Source organism: Xenopus laevis, chromosome 1L (genome assembly GCF_017654675.1).
Source record: "Xenopus laevis strain J_2021 chromosome 1L, Xenopus_laevis_v10.1, whole genome shotgun sequence".
In the NCBI taxonomy this organism is placed as follows: domain Eukaryota; kingdom Metazoa; phylum Chordata; class Amphibia; order Anura; family Pipidae; genus Xenopus; species Xenopus laevis.
The window spans coordinates 184,549,529-184,565,161 of NC_054371.1; the positions used below are offsets into that span (position 1 = coordinate 184,549,529).

Genomic DNA, 15,633 nt, shown 5'->3' on the forward strand with positions numbered 1-15,633 from the left:
AGCACTAAGGGGCACAGGAGCGTGTATGGAGAACATGCGCCAAAACGTAGAGCTGTGGAATGGAGGCAGTGCACACTACCCAGAAGGTTGTAAATGTCAGAAGAACTGTCTAAAGAAATCAGCAGCATCACAAATCACTTCTGCATCAGAAGGTTGAGCCTTGTTTGAACCTTTTGACTATTTAGAAAACGTTGGCATTTTTGTGCAGTGTGCATGTAACATAAATTTGACAATAACTTGGATGTGATTAAGGAGGATAACAAAGGGAAGAAAATGTATTGGCCCTGTAGTAATGTGCAGGCAGGTCGGGCGGGTTTGGACTGACTTCCTTAGAAGGTTGCCTCTCTCAAAGCCCAATGTCTTAAGCTGGCCATAGACGCAGAGATCCGATCGTAAGAATCAATGTACGATCGGACTTCCCCCATCTCCCGACCAGCCGATGTTCTGCCCCTGACAGCAATCGTATGATAGTTAAAGCTAGTGACAGTCTCCCTCTGAAAATCGTATGATCGGCAATACACGCAGAGATATTACCCGCAGCCGACAGAAATTTTCTAACCTGTCCGATCGACCAAACGGCCGATCTCCACCGGACGAAAAATGTCGGGACTCTCCACACACGGTCCGAATATCGTACAAATCCTCGATTCGTACGATCGGATCTCTGCATCTGGCCAGCTTTACTCTGCAGAATTCGGACGATGGCAAACTATTTATAGGCACGCCCCTATCCCCTTTCGTGACTTCAGAGATGGACAGCTCGAGCGTGGGTTTATAAATAGATTTGCTGCTCTGGGTGGGGTTCAGGTTGGGAGGGATCAAGTTAGGGTTGGGTGCGGGTCTCATTTTTGTCATCTTGCAAATCGCTTTAACCCTGCTCTTCATCCCAGTACAAAGAACATATAACGCCGTGCCTAGATTGACACCACCAGATACTTAGCCACTAATTCCAGCAGTAGAGATGGGGGGGTAACTCCACAGCCGAAGGAAGTGATGCAATACGCATGCGAATTATGTCACTTCCATGCATGTGCATTACATAATTTTCATACAGCACATGCTCTGATGGGGGTGTGCTAGAGCCAGACCAAAATAAAGCAATGCTAAGTGGTACAATTTTGTGCCCGTTAGTTCTCTAACACTAGGGGACAGATTTACTATGCTTGAGTGAATAATTCAAATAAAAAAATATTTGAATTTAGAAGTATTTTTTTGGGTACTTCGACCATCGAATTGGTCAAATTCAATCGAATTCGATCGAATTCAATGATTCGAATGATTCTAAGTAAAAATTGTTCGACCATTCGACAATCAAAGTACTGTCTCTTTTAAAAAAACTTCGACTTCATACTTCACCACTTTAAACCTACAGAAGTCCAATGCTAGCCTATAGGGACCTTCCCCAGCACTTTTTTTTTCGAGTCAAATAAAAATCCTTCGATCGATCGCTTAAAATCGTTCGAATCGTTTGGCCAATTTTTATTCGAACGTTCGATTGAACATATTGCGGTAAAATCCTTCCAATTCGAAGGATTTTACTTCGACCCTTGATAAATCTGCCCTTAGGGCCTCTAATATTATTTTTCATAAGCTCCTCCCTCTCTGTGCGCTCTTAAAATATCGTAAATACATAGATTTTTTTTTTCTCAATAAAACACAAGTCATACGGAGTTTATAACGAGCGGAACTTTAAACTAAAAAATAGAGTATACTCCTTTTTTGGCAGGCTGATGACATGTATTTCTAATAACATTCCAGCCAGAATGGTTTACCCTATACAGTATGTACATTCCTATTTTATGGAAAATAACAAAACATATGTGGATGGAAGGCAAATTGTTTCCCCATGCTGGAAAAAAAATAGCAGAAATCTAACTTTTAAACATTAAGGAGACCTGGCATGTATGCATGATTGTCAGCATTTATCTCTCTTTAAAGGACCAGTAACAACAAAAATGAAAAGCTTTATATGCATTTAAATATGATGTGATGTTTCCCTGCACTGGTAAAATAATGTGTTTGCTTCAGGTCCATAGCTATAATTTATATAAATAAGCTACTGTGAAGCCATTGGGGAAGACTAATGTTTCATAGTAGATTAACTGTGTAATAATTGGCTCGCTATACTACAGTACTACACTTTTTCATGCCGAATGCTACATTTGTAGCCAAGTTTAATTGTAGGTGCTTAATAAACTGACAGAACTTTTAAATGGAAATAAAATATTTTAATTTGTTATTGATAGACATTACACACGTTACCTTAACAGAATGGATTTCTTCAAGCAATCTCTGGGCTCTCCTCTGATTCTTAAGGGTTAGTTCTTCTGTCCCCCTATCAATGTTATTAAAATTGAATGGAAAACAAATCATTAGAAAAGCACAAGAAGCATTTTTATCATGGCATCTTTAAATAGCCCATCAAAGCAAAGTAACCTCAAAACCAAAATAGCTACACGTGTTAGTGATAAATCAGGTTAAAGTGATGTACTCTTTATTACTCCTTTTGCAAAGGAAATGTTATAGGAAATTGCATTTACTGACATCAAAGACTAAAATAAGGCTTATAAGAATATTTATACAGTAGTTACATGATGAGGATGTCCAATGTCAGCTGCATATAATTTACTGTAAATATATAAAGAAAGTGCATTTGTCTGACTGACTGGCTGTAAATATATTAAATAATGAAACAATTACCAACTGAATTAAAAAGAAAGTGCACAATGACTAAACTGCTTAAAGAATTTTAAGAAACACACACATTGTAGTGTGGACCATCTTTATTCTGTCTCTGACTAGTAGGGACCATTTTCTCCCCGTCTTAGGCTGCCAGAGTAATTCAATCTTCTCCTCAAATTGTTGAAGTGATGAATGCTGGATATTGAATATTCTCTGTGTTTAATAGAATCTGTGCACCATCTGCTATGGAAAGTAAAGGGACTTCAAGTCCCAGAATCTCCCCAGGAAGGTCTCTGCCAGTCTTGGCATGTTGGGAAACTGTACCATAAACTTTGTACTGTGAATAAGATGTAAAATCACCAGGAACATGTTTGACTGAATATCATCATCATAATCACTTATTTATATATCGCCGACAATATACGCAGTGCTTTACCTTAGTTATAACAAACAGAATAAATGGTGGATACAAACAAGGGTTTACAGACTACAATATGATTAGAGGGCCCTACAAATTAGAGTTTATAAACTAAAGGTTAGGGTACAATTGAGACATTAGGATTTTAGAAACAATTTTGTGATTTATGATACAGCAATGAGTGATTAAGGTACATTGAATAAGCTTCTTTAAACAGGTGGGTCTTTGAGAAGCGTTTGAAAGTCTGGAAAGAAGGAGAAAGTCTGACAGCTTGAGGCAGAGAGTTCCAGAGAAAAGCAGAAGTCCGAGAGAAGTCTTGTAGTGTATATCCATACACTGCCATATCCATATACTGCAACTGTTTATTCTGGTAATTCTGCTATATCCATACACTGCCATATCCATATACTGCAACTGTTTATTCTGGTAATTCTGCTATATCCATACACTGCCATATCCATATACTGCAACTGTTTATTCTGGTAATTCTGCTATATCCATACACTGCCATATCCATATACTGCAACTGTTTATTCTGGTAATTCTGCTATATCCATACACTGCCATATCCATATACTGCAACTGTTTATTCTGGTAATTCTGCTATATCCATACACTGCCATATCCATATACTGCAACTGTTTATTCTGGTAATTCTGCTATATCCATACACTGCCATATCCATATACTGCAACTGTTTATTCTGGTAATTCTGCTATTTCCCTACTTGTATTTGTTAACCCCAATAACTTTTGTCTGTCAGGCCTATTCTACTTTAGTTCTTTGATAAATATCTAAAGCACACATCTGTGTCCCCTCCTCCGTGAACAAGAGATATTTTTATAGCCCCAAACCTGGTTCTGGTGTCTGTAAAACTCTGCCCTTTGCTAGCTATTTAATTGATTAATTGATTAATTAGGCTCTGGTTTTCCCAATCAGCTACATATAAATTCAGACCCAGTATTGGGGATGGCACTCGTGTCTGGGGCATGGCACGAGTGCTAAAATTTCACAAGTGCTTAGAAATGACAGTTAAACAAGACAGTTGGACAAGGCATTGACAAGGCAAAAGGAACCGGATTCCCCTGCAATCAACAGTGAACCATCTGGGATAAGAAGAAAACAGATTTGCTTGTACCTGCTAGTCTTTTACTTCTTACTCCAAACATGTTTTATCCTGCATTTCTCCTCCTTTCACTCTCATGCTTCATAAAACATTTTTCACTACCTCCTCCATCAAATCCCAGTTCTATACAAATCTCAGCCTCTCTACTCTCCTCTCCTTCCCTCTCCACACATGAAGTTTATAAAGTACTCTGTTTAGCTATTCCACAAAACTCCTCCTTTTCATACAAACCAAGGACTTATAAATCCCACTCTCACTTAGTCTATCTTTCCTTTCTATTGCTGGCAGCTGGGGACATTTCCCCAAACCCTGGCCCTTACCCCATCCCAGTTATATCACGACCACGAACTCCTTCTCTCCGGAGCAAATTCAATCAGTACAGAACACTTACTCCTATACCCAAAAACCCAGTTAATCTTTCATGTGCTCTCTGGAATGCCAGATCTGTTTGCAACAAACTCACCGCTATACACGACCATTTCATTGCAAATTCCTTTAACCTACTTGCGCTTACTGAAACCTGGCTCTCTCCTACTGACACTGCCTCACCTTGCTGCCCTGTCCTATGGGGGCCTACACCTTACTCATACTCCTAGACCTGGTAACAGACCTGGAGGTGGGGTAGGTTTGCTTCTCTCTCCCCGCTGTACTTTTAAAGTTCTTCCACCTGTTCCCTCTTTATCATTCTCCTCATTTGAGGCTCACTGCATTAGGCTCTTTTCTCCTGTTTCACTCTGCATTGCTGTTATATATCGACCACCAGGACCAACTGCACAATTTCTGGACAACTTCGCTGCCTGGCTTCCTTACTTTCTTTCATCTAACATCCCATCCATCATATTAGGTGACTTTAATATACCCGTTAACAACATTAACAACTCTTCTGTCTCTAAAATTCTTTCACTAACCTCCTCCCTAGGCTTATCTTTGTGCTCAGACTCCCCCTCTCACTCCAATGGTAATGCTCTGGATCTCATATTTACCAGACTCTGTTCAACCTCCAATTTTACTAACTCCCCATTTCCCCTCTCTGATCACAATATGCTCACATTTCAACTCTCACTAACTCCCTCCTCACCCCCTGCTATTCCCCAAACACGTACTTACCGTGACTTGCAAGCTGTAGACGTGTCACATCTCTCTTCTTCCTTTGACTCTCTTCACTCTAATATCTCAGCCATCTCATGTCCTAATGTGGCTACCTCTGTCAACTATAGTACTCTCACCACTGCCCTAAATGAGCTTGCTCCTATAAAAACTAAACGTTCTCGACCCAAACCACTTCAACCTTGGCATACTACTCATACAAAAGCGTTCCAAAGACATTCACGTGCACTTGAGCGTCGCTGGCGCAAATCCCGTTCAGAATCAGACTTTTGGAGCTACAAATCCACCCTGCGCTCCTTTAACACCAGCCTCTTCCAAGCCAAACAAAACATACTTTACTTCACTCATTAACTCCCTTTCTAAAAAAACCAGCACAACTTTTCTCCACCTTTAAACACTCTCCTTTCCCCTTCTCCACCCCCTCCATGCACATCTGTCTCTGCTCAAGATATTGCTGAGCACTTCAAAAACAAAATTGACACTATCAGAAGGGACATTACACTACTCAACCCCCCTATACTTCCACCACCCTCCCTGCACACTGCCCAGTCTCTCCTGTGCTCCTTCACCCCTGTCACTGATGAGGAAGTCTCAAAGCTTCTGGCCTCTTCTCACCTTACCACCTGCCCGCTTGATCCAATTCCCTCGAAACTTCTCCGCAATACCAATCCTTGTCTAATCAAAGCCTTAACTCACCTATTTAATCTTTCGCTCTCAACTGGACTGTTTCCTTCTCAACTAAAACATGCTCTTGTCACCCCCATTCTGAAAAAAACCCTCTCTTGATCCCTCCAATCTTGACAACCTCCGACCTATCTCTCTGCTACCTTTCATCTCTAAACTACTTGAGCGCCTAGTCTACAACCGACTTACCTCATTCCTCTCTGACAATAACCTGCTGGACCCCCTACAATCTGGTTTTAAGCCACAACACTCCACGGAAACTGCCCTGACTCGACCAACTAATGACCTTTTAACCGCTAAAGCCAACAATCATTTCTCACTACTAATACTGCTTGACCTCTCAGCCGCATTCGACACTGTAGATCACCCTCTCCTCCTCCAGTCCCTCCAGTGGCTTGGCCTTCGTGACAAAGCCCTGTCCTGGTTCTCTTCTTACATCACCAATCGTTCCTTCAGTGTCTCCTACAATGGAGTATCATCTTCTCCCCTACCTCTTTCTGTTGGAGTTCCTCAAGGCTCTGTCCTGGGACCATTACTATTCTCCCTCTATACTTCCTCCCTTGGCAAATTAATAAATTCGTATGGTTTCCACTACCACCTCTATGCTGACGATACTCAAATCTATCTCTCATCTCCTGATCTCAACCCAGAACTCCTAACTCGCGTCTCCTCCTGCCTGTCCGCAATCTCTACCTGGATGTCGCAACGCTACCTTAAATTAAACCTCTCTAAAACTGAATTGGTTCTCTTTCCTCCAAGAAACACCAGTAGCATCCCCGAAGTATCCATCATAGTTAACAATTCCACTATCACCCCCTCTCCCCAGGCCCGGTGCCTTGGGGTTATCCTAGATTCTGCCCTGTCATTCACTCCTCATATCCAGTCATTTATTAAATCATGTCACTTCCACCTAAGGAACATATCCAAAATACGATCATTTATCACCCAAGACGCTGCCAAAATTCTTATTCACTCTCTCATCATATCGCGTCTAGACTACTGTAACTCTCTTTAATTGGCCTCCCCCTCCAGAGACTGTCACCTCTCCAGTCCATAATGAACACTGCTGCGAGGCTCATACACCTCAGCAACCGCTCATCCTCTGCCTCGCCATTCTGTCAATCCCTGCACTGGCTTCCGTTACCTTTCAGAATCAAATTCAAATTAATGACACTGACTTTCAAAGCACTTCACAACTCTGCTCCACCCTACATCTCTGAACTCATCTCTATATACTCACCCACTCGCTTACTTCGCTCCTCTACTGACCTGCTACTTAACTCTTCTCTCATTACCTCCTCACATGCTCGCATTCAAGACTTTGGAAGGGCTGCACCCCTCCTCTGGAACGCTCTCCCACGATCTGTCCGACTTTCTCCCAACCTTTCTGCTTTCAAAAAATCTCTGAAAACGCACTTCTTTCAAGAAGCCTACCCTCACTCTGCTTAACTACCAAACGCAACACCACATACAACACCACATTTCTCACCCACTTACTTCGATCTTGCCCACTCCCACACCTTGTGTCTTACTCCCTTCCCTTTAGACTGTATGCCTATGCATAGGGCCTTCCTCACCTCTTTGTACCTGTATTGATTGTGATGTTTGTTACTCCATATGTTCTATGTATGTAATTCATGTGATGTAGTTGTATAATCACAGTTACTTTACAGTGCTACGCAATATGTTGGCGCTATATAAATACATGTTAATAATAATAGATGAGAAATGGCAGAAGTAATAAGAGGAGAAGCGAGGCGAAGGTCAGAAGCCGGGCAAAGGTTGTGTGAAGGAGTGTATTTGGAGATCAGAGATGCAATATAGGGAGGGGCTTCATTGTTAAGGGCCTTGAGTGTGAGTGTTCGTAATTTGAATTTGATTCTAGAGGAGATTGGGAGCCAGTGAAGGGACATACATATGGGAGCAGTTGATGTTAAGCGGTTGCAGTTAGAACAGATTGGAGTTGTGAAAGGCGACTTGTTGGAATACCTGCGAGGAGTAGGTTGCAGTAATCAAGGTGGGAGATAAGAGACTGAATAAGTGTTTTGGTTGATTCTGACCTGAGATATGGTCGTATTCGGGCAATGTTGTGCAGTTGAATACAACAAGATTTTGCAAGTGTTTGGATGTGTGGTGAAAAAGAAGGATATGAGTCTAGTATAACTTCTAGGCAGCGTGCCTGTGTGGTGGAATGAAAGGTGGTGTTGTTTACTGTGAGTGATATCTGAGGGACAGGGGAAAATATTGGAGGAAATATAATGAGTTTTTTGTTTTTGAAAGGTTCAGTTTCAGGTCGCGCTGTGACATCCAGGAGGAGACAGTAGAGAGTGAGTCTGTAACTTGGGAAAGAACAGAAGGAGAGAGGTCAGGAGTAAACAAGTAGAGTTGGGTGTCATCAGCATAAAGGTTGGGAAAGTTTGGAAGTTGGGAAACTGGGACACAAACTGGAAAATGAGGTTCAGTGTTGATAAATCCAAGGTTATGAACTTTGGCAAAAATAATATAAATGCAAGTTATACACTAAATGGCAGTGTGTTGGGAGTTTCCTTAAATGAGAAGGATCTTGGGGTTTTTGTAGATAAGCAGTGTCATTCTGTGGCTACTAAAGCAAATACAGTTCTATCTTGCTTAAAAGGGCATTAACACAGGGGATGAAAACATAATTATGCCTCTTTATAGGTCCCTGGTAAGGCCTCATCTGGAGATCTGGAGTATGCAGTGCAGTTTTGGACTCCAGTCCTTAAGAGGGATATAAATGAGCTGGAGAGAGTGCAGAGACTAACTGCAACTAAATTGGTTAGAGGGATGGAAGACAAATTATGAGGGTAGACTGTCAAGGTTGGGGTTTTCTTCTCTGGGAAAAAAAAGGTGCTTGCGAGGGGACATGATTACACTTCACAAGTACATTAGAGGGCATTATAGACAAATTGCAGGGGACCTTTTTACCAATAAAGAAGATCACTGTAATAGAGGCCACCCCTTCAGACTAAAAGAAAATAACTTTCATTTGAAGCAATGTAGGTGGTTCTTACAGTGAGGACAGTGAGGTTGCGGAATGCACTGCCGGGTGAGGTTGTGGTGGCTGATTCAGTTAATGCCGTTAAGAATGGCTTGGATGATTTCTTGGACAGACATAATATCAAAGGCTATTTTGATACTAAATTCTATAGTTAGTACAGATATTGGTATATATAATTTATGTGAGAGTAGGGAGGGGTGTGTGTATGGATCCTGGGTTTTCATTTGGAGGGGTTGAACTTGATGGACTTTGTCTTTTTTCAACCCGATTTAACTATTTAACTATGTAACTATGTAAAGGTGAAACTGAAGTCCAAATGACTGAATAAGTTTTCCTACCGAAGTAGCACAGAGTGAGAGCAGAGCCTTGAGGAACTCCGAAAGAGAGAGGGAACGTAGTAAAAGTAGAGTTAGAGAAGGCAACTTTAAAGGAACGGTCAGACAGATAATATGTAAACAATGAAAGAGCAGTGTCACGAATGCCAGTTGAGTAAAGAATGTCTAGGAGGAGAGGATGGTCAACTGTGTCAAAGGCTGCAGATAGAGATCTAGAAAGGTTAGTATGGAATAGTGAGCGTTAGACTTTGCCAGTAGAAGATCATTGGTTACTTTGGTGAGTGCGGTTTCAGTCGAGTGTGTTGGGTGGAAGCCAGATTGCAGGGGGTCGAGAAGGGAGTTGTGAGTGAGATGCTGGATCAGATGTTTGTAGAAAAGCCTTTCCAGTAATTTGGATGCGAATGGAAGAAGGGAAACCGGCAACGGTTAGCAGGAGAGCTGGGATCAAGGGAAGATTTTTTTTTAAGGATATGAGTGATTAGTGCAAGTAAGGATGGAAAAGTACCAGTAGAGACCGAAAGGTTAAATAGGTGGGTAAGTGCAGGAGAGAGTGTATCAGAGATTGGATATATAGTGTATAAAGCACCCCCTCTTGTAAAATATAAGGATATAAGTAGTTACCGAGGAGTTTCATTACCATATAAAAACATGAGGCCGAATGCCGAGTGTTTTTATTCAGGTCATGAAACTCAGAGGTAACTTCTAATATCCTCATATTTTGCAATTGGGGGTACTTTATTTATTATAATACACAAGTTTAAGTGAGTCATGTGACAGAAATGACATCAGAACTCACCGTTTATAACTGATGACAACAGAATTCAGCATTGATAAGGATATAATTTACAAGATATTCATGGCTTTTATGTATTATAGAAAGTAATCTGTGTTATATTTCCAGTCTGAGATACAAAAAATGCCACAAATGCAGTAATGAGGTTCTGTAAATACTTGCATGCTATATTGTTTTTAGGAGTGTTACATAAAGGAATAAACATACACATTAAGGGGGGTAGTTATTAAAGGTCAAGTTTGTAAAGTTTTTTTTCTACCTCAAATAAACTCCCAACTCGAATATTTACAAAATAATCCTCCAAATAGAATCCCAGTTTATCTGTTTAAATCTGGCTCCATGATCTTTGTCCCTGCAGCTGGAGTTTGAAACGTTAAAGGGGATGTAAAGGCAAAAATAAAATCCATTACAAATCTCTACACAGTCGTCAACAGTGCTCTACAGGGAAACACACAAAGCTGCTTGAGTTTTGCATGACTGGGAAGTAAGGTGGTGGCTCCCCTGCTGTTCATAAGTAAAATTGTTTGCCTGAAGAGCAGTTAGGGACTGTCTGACAATTCCTATCCACAGCAGTTAATGAAGGGAGAATTTCACTGAATACAGTCAGGTTTCTTATAAAAACGGTACAAATTTTTTAATTAAAGTATATTGTAGATAGGTTTCTTTTTCATTAAAGAAAGTAAAAATGGGATTTTATTTTTTGCATTTACATGCCCTTTAAGCCCTTTTTATCATTAGAATGACACATCCTACTTTATCACCTGCAGCACAAGCATCAGCAGCTTTCGTTCTTTGTTTTTGATTGTGTCTAAAACTTGTAATTAAGTTTTCATTTATGCAATAGGTTTAGCTTCAGGGTAAAAAATTGTAGTTACTTAGACTTGTAAACATAACGGAAATGGCATTATGCCCCATGTGAGAAAAATGGAAAATGCATTAAACTGTGCTTCTGAATGATTGCTATCTACTATCAAAACCTCAGAATCCCATTATGGAAACATAGTTTAATAGAAGTATAGATATCAAAAGCATTGCGTAATGTGCTTTCTATATCAGACATTTAAGAAGTTTAGAATCTAGTCAAAACAGTAATATTTAATATATTAAATATTAAATTACAGAAGAAAGCATACCAGACTGCCATAATATGTATTGTATATATAAAAATGGTAATAGTATATAGTGTTATGTGGGAAAAACACAGAACAGGAAAATTAAAAACATTGTTACACCCCAGAGAAAGAGAGAAAAGAACATTAGAAAGATTTAGGAATGTATATGCTTTGGTTTAAAAGGGTTGTTCGCCTTAAAAATAACTTTTAGCATCATACCGGGAATACTATTCTGAGACATTTTCTGATTTGCAATCGGTTATTTTTTATTGTTTGTGGTTTTTTGAGTTTTTTAAATTTTTTATTTGGCAGATCTCCAATTTGCAATTTAAGCAATCCAGTTGCAAGGGTCCAAATGACCCTACCAACCATGCAATGATTTGAATAAGAGACTGGAATATGAATAGTAGAGGGCTGGAATATAAAGATGAGTAATAAAAAAACAGCAATAAAAATACATTTGTAGCCTTACAGCATTTGTTTTTAGATGGGGCTAATGACCACCATTTGAAAGCTGGAAGAGAAGAAGGCAAATAATTCAAAAACTATATAAAAAAAGAAATAGGCCAAATTGAAAGTTGTTTGAATTGGCCATTACATAACATACTAAAAGTTAACTTAAAGGTGAACCACCCCTTTAAGAACTTAAAAGATAGAAACTGCAATGGGTAATTATTTGCAATCAATTTTCACCCAATTTTCATACTACATGTTATTTCAGGGCATCACTGGCATGTATTTTAGTATCAGAGATACACAAGTATGAACTAACTTTTTAGATTTCAGCTTTGCAATGTGTCGAGTAAGTTTGCGAATGATCAGAACTTTAACCTTCTTCACATCTTTCCTCATCTTCACCACCTGTTTAAAACAAAAACAATAAAACATTTTATTTAGAAAACTCATACACTAGCTTGTATACAAAGAAATGTATTAGAAATCTTACATTGTGGACAAAATCATAGAAATATTCATTGTGCATAACTGTTCACTCTCAGTACTTTGTAGAGCCACCTTTGTGGCAATTACAGCTGCAAGTCACTTAGGATAAGTCTCTATGAGCTTGCCACTGGGATTTTTACCCATTCCTCAAGGCAAAGCTGCTCCAGCTCCTTCATGTTGGGTGGTTTTTGCTTGTGAACAGCAATCTTTAAGTTTGACCACAGATTCTCAATTGGATTGAGGTCTGGACTTTGACTAGGCAATTCCAACACATTTAAATGTTTCCCCTTAAACCACTCAAGTGTTGCTTTAGCAGTATACTTCAGCTCATTGTCCTGCTGGAAGGCGAACCTCCATCCCAGTCTCAAATCACAGGCAGACACAGGTTTTGCTCAAGAATATCCCTGTATTTAGCACCATTTTTCCCCTGATTTGGACCAGTTTCCCAGTCCCTGCTGCTGAACAACATCCCCATAGCATGATGCTGCCACCACCATGTTTCACTGTGGCAATGGTGTTCTTGGGGTGATGGGATGTGTTGGGGTTGCGCCAGACATAGAATTTTTCATGGCAGCCAAAAAGTAAAATTTTAGTCTCATCTGACCAGAGCACCTCCCTCTGTACATTCAAATGTGCCTTCTTATTTTTAACTTTCAGTAATGGCTTTTTTTTCTGGCCACTCTTCCATAAAGCCCAGCTCTATGGAATGTACAGCTAATTGTGGTCCTATGGACAGATACTCCAGTCTCTGCTGTGGAACTCTGCAACTCCTTCAGGGTTACCTTTGGTCTCTGTGCTGCCTCTCTGATTAATGCCCTCCTTGCCCGGTCTGTGAATTTTGATGGGTGGCCCTCTCGTGGCAGGTTTGTTGTGGTACCACGTTAGAAAAGGTGTGTTAATACGGAGAGATCATATGACGCTTAAATTGCACAAAGGTGGACTTCATTTCACTAATTATGGGATTTTTGAAGGTAATTAGTTGCAGCAGGATTTTTTTAGCGGCTTCATGGCAAAGGGGGCGAATACATATGAACATTCCAATTTTCAGTTTTTTAAATTTTTTTTCTAGATATTTTTCTCATGTCACTTCACCAACTTAGACTATTTTGTGCAGATCCATCGCATTAAATAAGATTAAGAAACATTTGAATTGTAGGTTGGAATGTAACAAAACAGGTAAAAAGCCAAGGGGGTGAATACTTTTGCAAGGCAGTGTATTACAAAAGAGCACCATTATCTGAAAATTGTTAAATTAATTTTTTTCCTTTAGCTAGAAACTTCACATGGGATCACAGGGAAAGCCACAAATGGAAGTGATCAGAGTCTGATGTAACTAATTTATCCATGTTGTGATTGGCTAAGTTACTGTAATGGGGTCTAGCAGATATGGGCAGACATGCTGAGTAGTGCTGGCACTATTATCATGTGAAAGGCAAAGCTTTGTATGTACAGAACTTGTATAAATAGCTTACGGCAGACTAAATAAAGGTCTGCACCTCGAGAGCACTTTGTGATTCATTTTAAAGCATATGAAGACTATGAATTATGAAACTGACATTTCTTTATTGGCAGATCTTCAAATTCCCACAACTAAACTAACAGGAAATATCTCCTTTAAGTTCCAAAGTTTAGGAGAGAAAAAAAAAAGACTTGGCAAGCAATTAAAATGTCTTTCTCCCTATTAATTATAGACAAGTATTCCTTTACTGGCACTTTGCACTCTTACAAATGTAATTTATACATAAAAGCGTAACCAATGTTATCTATATGTCTATAAATACAAATTTATATTACGGGTATAGGATCTATTATCTGGAATACTTGGGGTATGGGGTGTTCTGGATAAGAGCTCTTTTGATAATTTGGATCAGCATACCTACACATGCTATAAATCAATAAAACTTTAAATATTAACATTACATAACCCCAATAGGATTGTTTGCCACCCATATGGATTCATTAAGCTTAGTTGGGCTCAAGTACAAGTTAGAAACAACTGCTTAAAGAATAAGTAAACCTTTATTATTTTCTCTCAGTAAAATTACTCTAACCAGCCCCCAGAATAACATAACTTTCTCATTCCATTTTTTTTTATTTTGTTTTTCTGATACAAGCAGGAGTTTTAGCTACATCCTTGTCTAACATGAAGCTCTGCCCCTGAACTCTTCTTCTCTGTCCGACTATGAAGACCTCAAAGAGTTGTCCACTGTACATGCCTGAGTTATTTCAATTGGAGCAGAGGACCTCAAAGAGGTGCCAACTGTGCATGCCTGATTTCCTTTGGAGAAGAGCCAGTAAGCATGCCCAGTAGGCACTTCTTTGAGGTTTGTAATATGTATGTAAACAGCAAACAGGTAACGTAGTGGTTGCCGCTGAGCAACGAGGGTGCAAACAGACTCAAATACACCTGTAGGGCATCAAAGTGTCCTAAAAACACGTATAATCGATTTGGGGATAACACAGAATGCCCTTATAATTTAGATTATAAAATAAGGCAAGTAGATAAACAAAGCCTATTAAACCTGGTAGCCTGTCTCATGCTTCGTCTGCCAATATGATGACTGCTGAAAACAGGACCACTGATTGTTTGGAATTTAGTCTTACATATGGATGCCAGATGATGCGAACAGGGACCATTTATACTTCCTGGTGGTCTAGTGGTTCCCAAACTCTGGAGCTAGTCCCCTTGAGATACACTGGAGCAGAGGTTGGGGGTGCTCAGGTTTAAAGTCAAATCGAGTGAGATTTGGGGATAATGGCTATTTCTTTCCCTGAAGATTAGCAATGGGATTTGAGGTTGCATGCATTGTTGCAACTGCTGATAAATTACTAATAAAACATGTTATAAACTTAGAGGGAACCTCACCAAAGATGTGACCATGTGAATTAAAAAAAAAGCCTGACAGCCGCTAACCTCCAATAACCCTCATACAGGGTTACAGCAGAGGGTTATTGGCCCAGCACTTTCTTTTGTGAGTTAACAAATTGTTACAAGTATCCAAAGGAGAAATAATTGTTACCGGTAACACCATTTCAATGTATAAAACTTGATGTCCAAATGTACATACTAGGTAACTGTGGGACTGGTTGGGGGGGAAGGTTGCTGGGATAAGTGCAGGGTTGCTGGGTCTGTAACATGCAACAGTAGCCATTGCAGGAGTGCTGTACAGCCTGCTTTAAAGGAAGACTCTGGGTTGTGTGTATGAAATACAGGAGAGTCATGAAATAATTACTTGGTTATTGATGTGGGGATTTGCAAAGCGCTGCTTAGTGATGACACTAAAAAATTATTCTTCAAACTATTAATGTACATTAAAACTTACCTATCGCTCATGTTGATAATTTTTCACGGATAGATCTGTTTTTGTAAGTAATTGCTACTTGAAGTTCCTTAACCTGACTGTTTTGCCAACCT

At 39.7% G+C, this 15,633-nt stretch overlaps 1 protein-coding gene across 4 annotated transcripts in view; it reads right to left on the bottom strand.

Annotated features, from left to right (window-relative positions):
- Positions 1–15,633, bottom strand: part of srfbp1.L (serum response factor binding protein 1 L homeolog) — a 68,831-nt gene that overhangs the window by 32,905 nt on the left and 20,293 nt on the right. For all 4 annotated transcript variants that reach the window (XM_041563850.1, XM_018224287.2, NM_001087162.1 and 1 more), the window contains 2 exon segments: positions 12,049–12,137; positions 2,263–2,335 (listed from right to left, as the gene is read on the bottom strand). In XM_041563850.1, the coding sequence (XP_041419784.1) occupies positions 2,263–2,335; positions 12,049–12,137 (162 nt within the window).